At 39.8% G+C, this 15,944-nt stretch overlaps 1 protein-coding gene across 1 annotated transcript; it reads left to right on the top strand.

Moving 5' to 3' along the window:
- Positions 1-6,937: 6,937 nt before the first annotated feature.
- tecrl2a (trans-2,3-enoyl-CoA reductase-like 2a) lies at positions 6,938-15,819 on the top strand. Its single transcript, XM_070853032.1, has 13 exons — positions 6,938-6,961; positions 9,955-10,005; positions 10,278-10,329; positions 10,968-11,012; positions 13,059-13,162; positions 13,253-13,368; positions 14,295-14,400; positions 14,747-14,819; positions 14,916-14,959; positions 15,056-15,113; positions 15,362-15,450; positions 15,551-15,596; positions 15,692-15,819. The coding sequence occupies exons 1-13, from the start codon at positions 6,938-6,940 to the stop codon at positions 15,817-15,819; spliced, it is 936 nt and encodes a 311-aa protein (XP_070709133.1).
- The last annotated feature ends 125 nt before the right edge of the window (positions 15,820-15,944 follow it).

The following is a 15,944-nucleotide window of genomic DNA, read 5'->3' as shown; positions in this document are numbered from 1 at the left end:
TCACTGCACTCAGCCTGGTAATCATTGAGTCGTTGCTATCGATCGACAACTCTATCAAACCCATACAGATATATTATGGTCACCTCTATTGGAATTGGACTTTTGAAGGATACATTTGTGAAGAAGTGGAGATAATGCTGCTTCAGCTACTGTTGGTCATGAAGTGCTGATACAGTACTGGAAAAGAAAACAACATTTACCATAATGTAAGTGCTTGATTTTTTGTCTCTCCCCTCCTTCTCCCTACTCTTTAAATATTATGCACTTATGCAGGATAATATGGTCGGATTGTATTTAAAGCACTTATTGTTCAAAACAAGTAAATGCCAGATAAATAAGTACAGGATTATTCCACCAAAAATACGTTCTTGGCAGCATGGCAAGAGCTTTGAAATTACACGGTGCTGGGAAATACGACTGCCCCACTTTATTTCAGGTCCATAATTTCCTAAAAACTTTGAATAAGGTCTATAATGTATTTTAGCTAAAGATTGATTTTATACACTGTTAATCTCCAAAGGAAGGTGCAAATGCCCAAATAAAAATGCAGAAAATAATCCAACTAAGCTAATGAATAATGTATAAAGAATTCAAACAATAAAAAATGGTGAGATGTTTTTGCGGTTAGGGATTGACTCACAACCTCTAGAAGTATTTCTAAAATCCTAGTGACTGCAAGGAAAGAATCAGTAAATTGAGATCTTTCTTTTCAAATCCAAATATGAGGATTCTGGGACACAAAGAGAAACAGAGGCTGTTGGGTGCTTTGTCCCTGATCTTTCAGCACATGACAAATTAACAACCACACACAGAAGACGTGCACTGACGATAGCTGTGGTTCAGTGGAGTGTGTGGTACACTAATCAACTGATTGGCAGTTAGATTCCTGGCTCCTCCAGTTCACATGTCAAAGTGGCAGGTTGGCACTACTGTCCGTTTACCATTATAGGAAAAATATGGGAAGAGTCCAATAACAAAGAAAAGGGCTGAGAGGCATTACTCAAACTTATTTCTGATTGTTGCCTGTGTTAAGCTCAACCCTTTTGTTGAAGCTATTTTTTCTGCTAAAAAAAACGACCCAACAAAACCAACAGCCAACAAAAAAAAAAATTCTGTAAAAGAGTCTTGAGACCTTTGTGTTAATATGCTGCAGTGTCAAAAATTCAAGTTTAATGAACTAGAAAATACACTATAAAGCAACACTTTGTGGCTAAGGTTGTGTGTATACACAGCAAAGACACACAGGCCAAAGTCACACAGCTAAAAGATAAATCAGAGAGCACCACGTCACCACGTGATCCTAAAGAAATCATATGCAAGAGGACAAAGATGGACTTTCTGACAAGATTTGAGGATACCAGTGGTGGGGTCCAAGCGGGCGGTTGTTTCCACATTCTGTGGTCTGCAATAAAACTTTGATAATGGCTACCACTGCAACTGACTTCCTTACCATCTGTCTGGACAATGAAGATGACATTATGTGAATAAAACTAATGAAAACAATGATGTGTGAGGTTGCACTGACACATCGTAATATGTTGACTGATTACTTGGGATCCCTTGCGCAGCAGTGGTAATATCTTTTCCCTGTAGCACTGACAAGGTAACAAAAAGCAGCGCTGACATCCCTCCTTATGAGAGCCTCATATCTGCAGTTAATGTGCTGAAACATTTACTTGTTGTGATGCAGACTTCACCGTTGTTAGCAGCAGACATTATTGTTGCAGCCTCTGTTGTTTACTCATGGCAAACTCCTACTGTAGTTGAGGCCAAATGATGATTATGTGCATATCATAGTGTAACATTTTATTTTGTTTATGAGATGGAGTAAAAATGGAATCAGAAAGAGACAAAACTCTGTTGAATCAGTGCTGCATTAAAAGTTTTGTTATTATTGTCAGGTGAGTATTGGCTGTAACAGTTGCAAAATATGACACATTTCATTTATATCGACCTTTTTCTCTACAGCTTCTCTCTGCGTTATCATTCAATCAGGTCAGATTAGCCCAGAATCTCGGTACTTATGTTTTCTGCCAATTTTTGCTAATAAGGGATTGATTTGGTCTGAATTAGATGGTGTTAGATCAGGTTATTTCAATAATGTTCATCAACGATGTGTTTTGCAGCCCGAACAAAAATCAATCAATCTGTGGTGAATGACTTATTGGGCAGACAGGGGTCTACTATTTTCCCTGCAAATGGATTTTGATTAAAGTCAGTTTTAGTTCACAGAATAGTCATTACGTGTTCATTATTTACTATATATACTAAATATATACACCATATAGTCTGCTTGATGCCTGGTTCATAGCAGCCATGAAATTCTTCTCAAGTAATAATCAATTCTCACAGCATTAAAGTCTTATCCAGTTCAGTTTCACCTGCTGCCGAATGGACAGTTCATTCACAGTTCACTTTACTCCATCGAAGCATTAAGAAGAACAACAGAGAGGCAGAATAGCCTCCCTTGTGAGCTAGATACCTCAACACAAACCAGAATCTGTGAGAGATGATCAAACAGAAATATATGAAAGACAGCAATTTAAGAATTCAAGAGAGTCCTAGTTTATCAAATAACTGTAGAGCCTAGTGTCAGGTCACTATCTCCCCCTACTGGAGAAACCCCATTTTTACTGGAGAGCACGATCCAATAATGTGCAGTAGACCATATTGGACTACATAGTCTCTATAGTATAAATTAGTTTTTAGATTGCAATTTGCCGCTGGCACATTTTAGTGTGAAGAGGTTGACCAGTGTAATTGTTGGAAAATAAAATTAATAAATTAATGACTTTAAGTGTGTTCCAGTTTTAATGCAAAGCAGGCTGTTACACATCAGGCGTGCCACCTGACAGGCTCATTTATATTCCAGTCCAAGCCTCTGTAACCCTTCAAGCACTGGCATAAGAGGCTCACATGGTGACCAGGTGGAAGAAATGCTGCAGGGCCCTCAACCTTTCAAAACCAAAATGGGTGGAGTGCTATTTAGTTAAGAAATGGGCTGCTGATTTTTACCAATAGTGTTTCCTGGGAACTATAAGACTATAACCAACATAGTGAGACTGTTTGAATTTCATTTCAGTTCAACATCAATGCTCAGACAAATCTCAAATCAAAACAAATCTGTGTATTTTCTTCATTTTCTCCAGCATCATAACACCGACTCCACTCAAGTTCAGAGGCTCACAGATGTGCACAGGGCCACAACCTCAGATCTCTGCAGGAAATAGAAAGAGACATCCTTCCATCCACCGTCACACCCCCACTCCCACCCTGCAGTGTACCAATTGCATTTAGCTATAGCCTCCAGTCCCTTTCCGTCTAAACTCCACATCACCACACCAGACTGTGGTTTGCTCATTTAGAGGACCGACAATGACTGGAAGTTAAAAAGCCCCCAAACCACAATGAGCTGGCATCCTCAGGGGTTAGAGGGTGATGCAGACTGATGGGAAAGTCAATGAAGACCCTCTGGACCAGCACGAAACATGCCCTGACTGCGATGTAGTCTTAGGAGTTTTGATCATAGAAGGCAACTGCTATAACCAAGCGTTAAACCACTAAGAAAGATTATGACTGGGTTCCACAAACTTTTTTCCTGAAATGACCTCCTCATTTTCATTATTTTAGCAATGTTGATCCTTCCCACTATACAACTATAAAGATATAGAATAAAGACAACAAAAGTATTTAAGATCACACCAGGCTTTTAATTGAATTGCATACATTACAGGTACAAATAGCTAAGAATTGCCTCAAAAAATCACCCAAGAGTCAATTCACTTGTGATTTGGTCACCATTTCAGAGGTGGAAGCTTAAATGTGTGGTTTAAGTAAAGCTGCTGAAAGTTGGAGGTAGTAGATAATAATCAGAGGCACTGGCCATACTGACCAGCAGAGGACAGTGTCATCCTATATGGAGGAAACCTGCAGGGACCTTTGAGGGTTGGGCAAGGTTCATACTCTGGGAAACCCAAATGTGCTCAGCAAATGTTATGACAGAGTCAGTGCCATGTGTCCACGTAAAATTTCTTGGCCTGATTGTGTTGCTGGAGGTAAGATTAGGGCTCAACGAAAACATTAATAATCATCCTGTGTACAGATAAAAAAAAAAAGTAAAGCACATTAATCCTCCAAATACCATGAAATAGAAGGAAATGTTGTTCAGCTCAAGGGACCTGATGATCATGTGACACCAAAGATCAAACAGTGGCCTCAGACAGCTGCAGAGCCAGACTGGCAGAATCGACAATCCTTCAGTCACTCAAGCGTGAGTGTCCTTTAAGACTCATCATGCTGTTGCTGATTTCGGGGTAATTAATGGCACAGTGCCCTTTCACCCTACCACAAAGGCCAAATGGATGAATTTAGATTAACTTAAATTAATACAATTGTTCATAACAGATCTGCTATATTTCCAATGAGGCATAGCAAGCATATTAAGGAAGTACGATATGCGCATAATATTATCCAGATAGCTACCTTAGCTTTGAAATAGAAAGGGTATTTTCCATTTATAAATGCACCAAAAAGCAACAGATACATAGAAGATAATGTGTCTTCTGACTTCCCCTAGGTGTTCCAATTATCTGCTATCATGCTATTTCGAAGACTGGTCTCATTAAAATAGTACATTTCTAATTTACAAGCTCTCCTGAATTATAATGATCATAAATTTAACACAGAGCCCACAGAAAGAAAGTTTCAAATCTGATATTTAGTGCTGATGGCTGTTGTTTAAAGATGTATTGGCTGCTGCCTGTTAGCGCGATATGTCTAGTTAGGGCTGCATAAGGCTGCATATTGAAATATGTATTCATTTCTTCTGTATTTCTGTCTCCCATATAAGTGACACAGTCTTGTACAAAGAATTCTTTTATTCTTCTATATCCTGACTTAGTGAATAACGCAAATGTACAAATGCTGAAGTGTTTACACACAGCAACATGTGTCTGCTTGCTGCCTGTCTCATTTTTCACTAAATTCCGCCTGGTTTACATTTGCCTCAGGCCTTAAAGGTCTGGTCCAGTTCCACATCTACCCTTTCTCCACAAATTGAATCCCCTCAGGCAGCATAACAGAGGAGTGAATACATGCTCAGCTTGATTTTCATTGTTTGAAACCAATTTTGAAAGGCACAAGTGGAGAAAAATATGGCTGCTGAGCAAGTGCACGACTGGAGGGCAAAGCAGGCGAAAAGAAAGAAAAGACAAAATGCACCGTGGAGACATATCTCACCAGGACTGTTTATGACAGATGAAACTGCACTTTGTCTCTTGAATCATTCACAATTCAGTCATTTGTTTGTCTTTATTCTTATTTTAGGTCTAAATGTATCTAATATAGTCTTTTCACATGAATATTGTATCAAAACAGGCTCAGCCTTGCTCAAGCTGTGTGCACAGAAACTATATTTGGAACAGACGCATAGAAATATGTTGTTTCACTGTGCAACAGTCATCTGGATACATATTGTATGGCAGACTTTTCTGCACTGCACAGTTACTTACTTACTTAGTCTCTATGTTTTGTGAACAGCCTCAGTTAAATAACCATCCAAAGCATAATTGTAGGGAATAGTTCTCACCTCTTCTTTCACTAAGTACAGGTGAAGCGCAGGTACAAACCACCATGTAAAACCCAGATAATCTATCAATAGATGCTGGCTTCCAAGGTAAAAACACAACGCTCTCCACATGATCATGTAGTCGAAGTACAACCAGCACAGGCCCATCGCTGGAATGGGAAAGCATGCGATGGCGTCCACCCTAAGTTACATAAACACCAGCCAGCTTTCTCCCATTGCTCTTAAATTTTTAAGAAATCCAGAAACTCTTGGAATGCAGTGTGCTAGAAAGACCTGGTCCTTTAAAATATGTTTAAGGACCAAGTGAATGTCTCAACAGATCTCAAAACAGGACTATTATAAACTGTAATGGTCAGTTTCCCTTTAATCATCAAGACCATGAACAGAGCGGACTGCTTTAGACTTTAGTAGTCTTGTTAAAATATGTAATAATGTACTTGTCATTTACAGTCCACTTCACACTTTCTATTTCATAATCTATACTGCAACTTTAACATCAAGTATGCTTAAACAAACCGCACATACACTTTTACAGAGTACAGTTTGACCCTGAGTAGTTGTAGCTCCACTTGTGTGGGATATTTTGGTGCTTGGTCCAGCCCTGGTGGGTTCATCTTCTGCTGACATGACTAAGAGCTGCAGCTGAAGACGATAGCGGTTCATGACATAAGTCATATGTTGACCTCTGGTGAAACATAAAATAGAATTATGTTTTGTTATATGTTTCATATATTTGGTATTTTCTGCATTTAATGCATGTTTTTAAACATCTAATCCATTTGCTGAACTTGTGCTCGTGCACTTTTTTATATGGGACTGTGTTCTCAAAGATTCATAGTTAGAATTAAAGAAATATTAAAGTTCTGCGTTAGTTATTCTTGATATTCTCCCTCCTCCATTCTTGCACTGCTCAGCTGGCTCAATCTCAGGTGTGGTATCTGCTTACTCAAACCAAGGTGGACTCTGCCAAGCGCTTTCCCCCAAAGATACTTTGGCACAAACAAGAGAAAGAGGCAAAAGTAGGAGGAAGCTGGAGGAAAGAAAAGCAAGAGGGGGGAGCATGTGCAGGGTTTCTGGAGTGCCTCTGGTGATTCTGTGTCTCAGCTCTACCTCAGAGAAAAGAGAGGGAGAGAGGGAGAGTGTGTATGAGAGAGAGAGAGAGAGAGAGGGAGTGAGGGAGAAAAGGAGACTGGGAAGAATAAGGGGTCAGTCCAGAGATTGTCCTCGAAAGGAGAGGATCCACTTCTGCATGTGTGTGAGGAATGAGAGTGTGGGGGTTACGTTTGCATGTACTAATGTTTAAGGTCATTTTCACCCTGTACACAGAGGACATAATAACCGTCACGCACCATGACTCGGGCCACTTTCTTTGAGGTAAGTCTAAATGCACATGATTAAGGTAAGTGCCGCAGATTGCATTTGAACTAACTGAAACTTTGAATTGTGACTTTCTGATAGAGAACTGAAAGTTTTGGGATTATTGTTTCACAAGGCCTCAATTGAGCAAGAGAGTCAGTTTAAGCAGCATTTAATAGAGGTCAGGCAGGCATCCTTAACATGGTTCCATTGATTATTTCTTTTAAAACTTTTTGTAAACACTGTCGACTAACCACAGGCATCTAGCTCTAAACATCATATACTGTAAAAATAATTAAATAATTTATCAAAAAAGCATGTTGACACTCATCTCATCAGGCAACACATGGCTGGAGGGATACATGCTTACAAGAGCTACAGTCATTACTTTTAGAATGAAGGTCAGTCTGATGACAATCATTCTTATTAGCAGTCCTACGATGTTAGATAAACAAAATTTTAGTAGGCTTCAAGTTTCAGCAGAGGTTATGAAGTTCAAATGTTCATCCTAAACATAACTGAGCTGGAGCCCCTTTCATGATTTTTCTCCGGCCCCCCAGTCTTGCCTCACAAGGCCTGATGAGTACTAATGAAGAAGACGAAGACAAGTAATTTGCTGCGAGTGCAGCACGTCTATGAACTCTAGCTAATTTACAACATGTTATGGGATGTGGGCCATAACTGTTCCATAAAGGCTGCAAGCCAAACTTAGAGAATATTAAGATGGTTTATGAGTAAATTTTGTAAACTTGTATGTTTAGATTAGAAAATGGGTGCCACTCTCTTGTCCATAAACTAAATATAAAGCTACAGGCAGGAGTTGGTTAGCTTAGCTTAGCATAAAGACAGGAATCAAGGGAAAACAACTACCCTAGCTCTGTTCAAAGCTAACAAGATCCTCGAAAATTAAAGCTCTGTGATGAACCTGTTATATTTCATTTGTTTAATCTGAATAATAACCAAAGTGTAGAAATAGGAGGTTTGTGTACGGGACTTGGTCAAGCACAGTAACTTCCCCTTGTAGAGCTTCATATTGAACGAGAGTCTTATCAATCTCATCCAACCACCAGCAGTATGGTGAAAACATGTTTTCCTACAACGTCGTACTATTCTTTCAGTCTTTCACCTGCCTCAAGGTTAGTGGACAGGCAGGAAATTTACATGGCTCTGCAGCCATCTTTGCACTTGGGGTCAGATTTGAACAAGTTTCATTCACAAACCTTTCTCTCCTGAAGTTAGAGTGCCAGCTATTTTACCTTATAAATATTAATGGAACACCACAGAACATTTTCGCTTTGCTATTTAGCACTTTAGCAACTAGATTCTTGGTAGGCTGTGTGTTTATGCAGCTGAGTGGTCAGTTGATTACGCTCCTTGTATGAAAAAGAAATTCTGTTTGAATTCATTCTGCTTGAATGGGTGTGAAGGCTAAAAGGACATGGCCTATACTGGGCAGCCATATGCAGCTAATCATTAGTTGGTATCCATAACTCAGATTATTAAAGCAAGATATGCTGAAAGAACAAACCGCGTCTTTAAAAATCCACCTTGCATAGAAGAAGAAAAAGAGGAATGTTCATTTGAAAAACCACTTTAATTCCCCTCACATAGACAAAAGCCCTCACAAGCCCTCACAAGCACGTACGCACATGTTCTGTGTGACCTGTGCTGTCAGCAGTGCCCTGTATTCCCATGAGAGGACAGGGGCGTCTGATAATCAGATTTGCAAGGGCACAGCACAACTGAGTGCACACCATTTTACAACCCGCAGCCCTAATGACACCCTCGATGCTCTTCGTGAACACGCAAATGCATCAACATGTGCCGTCAGAATGCAGTTGGGAAGGTTAGCAGATGGAAGGCAAAACAAACCCAACTCCCAGGATGCCCTTCACTGAGACGCCAGCTCAGATCCTGCTAAGCATGAGCACACACCGCAAAGATCGACAAGATGAAAAATGTTATATCTAGAATTGTGAATTGTATTGTAAGGTAGCTTCAGTGAAACTCTTACCTCAGTGGGAGGTTTTGCTGGTTGCAGTTCAGAGGAGTTGTTTATTCATTTGTTTTAAAAAAGAGGAATGAACACTAGGTTTCATGTTTAAGCATATAATTGATCTCATGAATTGGTGCAACTCATACAATTGAAGAAAGAACCAGTGACTAGAATATTAAAAAATACTTTTGGTCACAAGATGACTTACTAAACCTGTGTTTTTTGCAAAGCAAACAGCAGATGGTATATGTATAGAGCACTCTCTCTCTCTCTCTCTCTCTCTCTCTCTCTCTGCAACTCTCATTCTCTCTTTCTCGACTGTGCACTCAGCAAATCTTTAGGTATCCATTAGCGGGTTATTACACTGTCCAGTAAGGGAACCAATTTAGCTACGACAGCTCTGCTGAGCAACACAGTATGAAGTGCTTTCAGGGCAAATTATGGGCCGCCACCCACCAGCCTCCTTGCATATGCTGTACATCACCACTGACATGGTCTAATTAGGATGAAAAAGATGTGTGCAAGAAAGCAGCAGGACAACAAAATTCCCTTTTTTCCTATAAGGCTCAATCAGCCTCATTATTCACATCGAGATTCATGTAGCTGATCGGGAAAACTGGCCACAGTTGGCAGTAGGGCGCTTGAGAAGAACTCTGGCACCAATTTTCTCTCCAGTTGTCCATATTTTATTCAAAGGATTTGATTTTGACTTCTTCATAGAAATATTCCGTGACAGAGACAAATATGAATTTGACCTCTTATCAGATTTACAGCCTATATGCTTCCAGCCTTCTGGCACAATCTTTACAGCTTGTCCTGAGAGGGATGTGAAAGCAGGTCCGGCTTTTACTGCCTGTGGTTTTGTTGCTGAGATGGCAAGCAGAGGCCAGGTCTCATCAAACCCATCACATTCTGAATATGCAGTCTCTTATTCATTCTCTTAAATGTGTGTACGAAACCCATAGTACTACCTGGGTCTTTTTTATAAATGTGGTACATCTCATGTTTTCTTCAGGTGAAGGTCCTGGATGCCAAGACCAAAGAGCAGCTTTGTTTTTTGGATAAGGTACGTTTCTTTTGTTAATAAGAATAATCTTCTTCCACAGTCTGACCATGTGCATTCTACATCAGCTTGTGCCAATTCTTCATTAAAACTATATCGTAAGTGAAATATTCAAAGCAGAGATTCCATGTTTTTTTTACTGCACCACCACACGAAATGGATTGCATCATTTTAGACATGGTTGCACAGCATGAGGTTTTAATGACTGTGAGCAACTCTCAGCCTCTTCACTGATAATACATCGAGGCTACATATTCTGTTTGTGTTGCATTCAGGTGGAGCCCTACTCAACAATAGGAGACATCAAGAGCCTTTTTCATAAAACATGTGAGTTTTTGTGCACTTTTTAAATCAATAGGTTTTGGTGAGCCTGAGTGTTCAACTTGTTTAATGGTTCTATGCAACATTTCTGCTGGCCTTTGTATTTGATTGATTGTATTTCATCCCTGACAGTAAAATAAAGATTTCTTTTATAGCTCACTGGTCAACTTAGATAAATTCTGCAGGGTTTTTAAATTTAGCTCTCTGACAATAAACTGTTGTATTATTTTAGTTTCTTTCATTACTCATTTACAGTAAGCCAAAACTTGAATTTGTTTGGTGGAAGAAAAAAAAAGATTATTAACAGGCTTGCTGTGCTCTTCAGTTAATTATCTTACAGTACATCATATCACACTCTTTCCCCAGAGAAATGTCCCGTCAAAACCAGTTTCTTGTTAACTCCTCTGAAGGCCACAGTGGTTCTGTCATCAGTGTAGGTGCATCTGGTCTGAAATGTTACCAAATGTTTGCCAAGCCTGAGGCCATCAGCATCCATTAGAGCAGCAGAGCTCAACGTTATTCCATTGTGATCAATTATTATTGGGCACAGGGCCAAAATCTCTGTGTGCAATGCCAGCTTCGGCCAACCATACATTTGAGTGTGTGTGTGTGTCTGTGTGTGCATGTGTGTTTGCTCTGCTCAGATCCTCACTGGTATCCAGCACGACAAGCCCTGAAGCTTGATCCCAGTAAGTAGCCACAATATGATTATTTACTGTATGTGTACGTTTGTATGTGTATGTGTCTCATTAACAGCGTTAAAGCTGCAATAGTCAGTGCGTCTCCAAATTGCCGTGGATGTGTATGTGTATGTCGCTACCCACAAATACTGTGTGGCAATGCAGACATCATTCTTATGATTACCAACCAGTCTGATGCTTTGAAAAAAAGAAAAAGGGAGGCGTTCGACCGTGGAATTAGATCCTTAGGTTTTTACTTATCTCATGAGAAGAGGATAATTTATTGTGTGGAAATACGATGCTGTTCTGTTACAGTCCCATAATGTGATTTAGTCCAAGTAGGTATATTTATTTAGCTTCATGACTCAAAAGATCTTGTCTATGGCATGTGAATCCTCGGGCTGTGCTATTAAGAGAAAAGATATATATATATTTTTCTAATCCACCTGTAAATGTCGTGTGTAATACAGAACCTGTTTCTTTGCTGTAATCATCATTAGATGGGCAACCTGAAATAAGAACAGGCATCATGTTGTTTAGAACACCAATAGGAAAGAGACAGTTAGCCATAGCTTTTGTTTATAAAGAGCCCACTCTGTAAATTAAATGTAATTTATTAATAGTAATTAAACGTCACTGTACACTGTTTTGTCATCTGAGCCTGATACAGCTTGTGGTGTGACTGAGAGTTTGTGGAATTTGTTTTGTTTAAAAGAGGCAAATCTACTGAAACAACCGCAGTTCTAATTAAAAAGCATCCTATGTGGTCTCAGGCCTGATGTTTCCACAAGCAATATTGAAGACCTATTGCAAAACCCAGATGTGATCAGTGGGAGAATTTAATAGTAGAATTTGAAATGAAATTGCTGTTGTACAGTGAGGCCGAGAAAGTTCGATAACCTTTACAATGGTCCTCACTCTGGAGGTAAATGAAAACTGAAGTCTTCATGCAGCCATCATCGCTGTGGAAACCACGGTCTGTTTTTCCTTAATGTTAAACATGAAAGGTAGACTGCTCATTGTGCACCATTTTCCATTGAAAACACTAAAAGCAGACACAGCACATACAGAACATAAAGAAAGACCCAGCATGAGGTATGGTGTTGCAGTGCTTTTGTTTTTGAATAGACTATGAGGGCTATCTTGTTACTAAGAAGCACAGTGTAGAGACTTTGGTTAAAAGCTATGTGGGCCAGCAACCCCTGAGGACATTCTAAAAATGTCATCCAATTAGTGCAACATATTATCTGTGGCTGTGCCCCTGTGAGCTCTCAGGTGGAGAGAACGTGCGCTGAAAAACTGATCAGACATTCATTAGAAAGACTCTGAAACATAATTTTAAGCCACAATGCCTTGCACACGAAGAAACTCATTAAAAATATCAGTATGACTGCGAGTTTTCTCAATTCAATTGGTCAGTTCTCAACAATAGGGTGCTTTTGTCGTGCGGAGCTAGACTGTCTGAACCCACAATGCAGACACAGAACGACTGGGTGGTTGGGAGACAGATGGGTTTATTAACACCACTGGATAGGAGCAAGGACGGGGAAAAGGGGCTAGCGGGAAGCAGGACCGGGGTGAGGACCAGGGAAGACAACCAGGTGGAACAGGGAGCAGGAGTGGGACGGAGACCTGAGAGAACAGATGGAGGAGGGAGACAAAAAACAGAAGCAGGACAGAGAGCAGACACAAGCAAAATCACAAGAAGTGTTGGAGAAAGGAGCCTGAATTGTACCAAATGCAACAGACAATCTGGCAGAGAGTGGTGATCTGGGCTTATGTAGGCAGGGAAGGAGTGGGTGGCTTGATTGGAGATTGGTGTCAGTTGTGTGTGAATTGCAGGTGTGTGGGCGGAGTGACCTGGAGTAACCTCTGCTCAGGCGGCAGGTAGAGGGAGACAGCACAGGAGGGAGAAAGGGCAGGGGAGACAGAAACCAACAGGATCCTAACAGCTTTATGAGCTAGAGACGATATTTTCCACCGGATAGAAATATTTTTGGTACAATTTCAGATGACGCTGAATTTGTGTGCATTTTTTTTCTTCTTCTTTTTCAGAGGACAAATCACTCAGAGATGATGAAATCTTACAGAATCTGCCTGTAGGGACCACGGCCACCATGTACTTCAGAGATCTTGGTCCACAGTTAGGTTGGACTATGGTAAAAAGATTACTGATGTGCTGGTTGTGAGAAAGCAGAATCTGCAGTAGAGAGATGTTATGAAGTGTTAACTTTCTGTTATGTTTCCAGGTGTTTTTGGCAGAGTGCATTGGACCCTTACTCACCTACCTCCTTTTCTATTTTCGAGTACCATACATTTACTCAAACAGATATGCCTTTTCCTCCAGTCCCCATCCTGTTGTCACGTAAGTGGACGACAGAAACTCCAGCTATTATGGTATTAATATTACATATTACATAATTAGGCTATGGCAGGCTACGGGTTTTAAGCTGCAGACTTGAAACACATTTACAGACACGAGCTTGAGTTCTTTGGTAGAAAAATAACCAAGCCTAAAGGAATAGTTTGATCTCTCTCAGGCCTGAGAGGGGTTTCAATCTTGTCATTTGATTCACAGCAGGAAAGGGAATTTCCGAAAATATCAAAATGTGATTTAGTAATGTACGAGTCTCTATTAAAGTCAGTCTTTTTCATTTTTTTTACTGCCATTTTATGCTTTACTACATTAAGAGCATGTTAGTTTTGTCTAATTCTATTATGGAGTAAAAGTCAGACTGTAAAATTAAATCAGAATCTGAACTAACTGCATTATCTCATGTCAGTGTAGCATCTACTATATCATCTAATATAACTGCGGGGAAAAACATCTGTATTTTATGCTGCTATGACAGGATGGGTTGGACGATCTTCTTAATCATGATCTGCTTATTGATCCACACTCCCTCCCTCGGGGGTTGTCATTTTATTGTAGCACCCCAAGGAAGTATTCAAACCCTACAAATAGGGGTAATGTTAACTAATGCCATGTGTTTTTGTTTGTTATGAAATGCTGTACACATTTATCATTTATTATCTAGTTGTGTATGCTCATATCATTTTGGTTTGTTCCTTTATTTATAGAAAGCAGCACGTTCTTTGCTGAATCCCAAACATTTTGTTGCTGCAGTGACCCATTTTAGCACACAGGGATCATTTAAATGGAATCTTTTCTCATTTCAAAGTTAAAAGTAATAGTATGATGGAGTTGCACACCACAACCAGAATGTAAGCACTTCCACTTAAATGTACATACTTGTACCTCTGACCTCATCCGTCCTCTCTGTCTCTCAGACTAGCCTGTGCCTGTCATACCTTCCACTATATGAAGAGGTTGATAGAGACTATCTTTGTGCATCGTTTCTCCCATGGGACCATGCCTCTCAGGACAATAGTTAGGGTGAGGACATGACTACCCTTGAAAAGAAAAGCCTCAGATAATATGCTCACCTCTCTCACAACGTATGGCCTCTTTTTTTCTTTGTCCCATGCCAGCTGTTGTGGTACTGATTTTAGCCTCAGGACTACTTCTAATACAGAATGCTACTTGTAACAGTCTCAGAGCACAGAGTCTTCATGAGGCAACTCTTATAGGTCTTCTACTTTGTTTTGGTGGTTCGAAAACAGTAATTGAATCAAAGTAAACATTAAATTTACATCTTGATGGACCGTTTCATTGTACTGCTTGTAATGATATAATCGTATATACATATTCATATAGCTTTACTGTTCACGTCCTCTCGCAGAATTGTGCCTATTACTGTGGTTTCTCAGCTTGGTTGGCCTACTATATCAACCATCCTCTTTACACACCTCCATGTAAGTCAGCCCATGTACATACACACACACACACACACACACACACATTGATTTTCTTTATTTTCTGCAGTTTACCAACACCGTCTCTCTTCACAGCATATGGAGAACTGCAAGTCAACTATGCATTAGTCATATTTGTGGTACGTATAGTATCCTGGGATTCACTCAGGGCCAACATGAAGTCACAGTTCATGTACGTATAACAGTACTGTGTGAAATACTTACTTCTGCTTTAGATGTGTGAACTGGGCAACTTCTCCATTCACTTGGCCCTTAACAACCTCAGAGGAGATGGTGAGTTTTATTTTGCTTACTTCCATATTTCTTAAAGGTGGATTACGCCAAGTATTGAAGACATTGTTGTCAATTTATTCAATAGATTATTTATCACTGCATGCTAATGCTATTGATTTATCGACCATATAAGTATTAATGATATGGATGTCTGCAGTATATTCTTATCATTGAGAGAACTGCTACATACAATAACATCTTAATGTTCTTTAAACATAATCATTTCCCCCCTTAAACCCATTTCTCAGGATCCAGAGTCAAAAGGTTTCCAATGCCAACAAAGAACCCCTTCACATGGTTATTTTTCTTTGTATCATGTCCGAATTACACGTATGAGGTAATAGAAAGCATTTATAGTAATTCTACATGGCAATGAATATCAAACATACTTGTGTATTCACCTCTTTGTCTGCCTGTATTTTTGACACATACTGTAGTTTGGAGCTTGGGTGAGCTTTTCCATCATGACCCAGTGTCTGCCAGGTATGTCGCCCTCTTTTGACATATATACACTTTTTGCAACAGTAGCAATAATTGCACCACAGTGTTCATGTTCTCATATATTTTTTGTATTCCAGTGGCATTGTACACATTATTAGGACTCATCCAGATGACCATCTGGGCCAAAGGGAAGCACAGAGCCTACAGCAGGGAGTTCAAGGACTATCCCAGCCTCCGGGTGGCCATTATCCCACTGATTCTCTGATAGTGATCAAAACAAGGACTGTTGTAGCATATGGGGGGTAAACATTCACTCTCAGTAAGTGTTTTTCACTAAACAAATAAGTCTGGTGTTGCTGAGTCCAGCACTATTCAAGTCTTTCATTTTGT

Source organism: Pempheris klunzingeri, chromosome 21 (genome assembly GCF_042242105.1).
Source record: "Pempheris klunzingeri isolate RE-2024b chromosome 21, fPemKlu1.hap1, whole genome shotgun sequence".
Classification (NCBI taxonomy): domain Eukaryota; kingdom Metazoa; phylum Chordata; class Actinopteri; order Acropomatiformes; family Pempheridae; genus Pempheris; species Pempheris klunzingeri.
The sequence above is the reverse complement of the archived record's forward strand: the minus strand, read 5'-3'. Positions and strand labels throughout refer to the sequence as shown.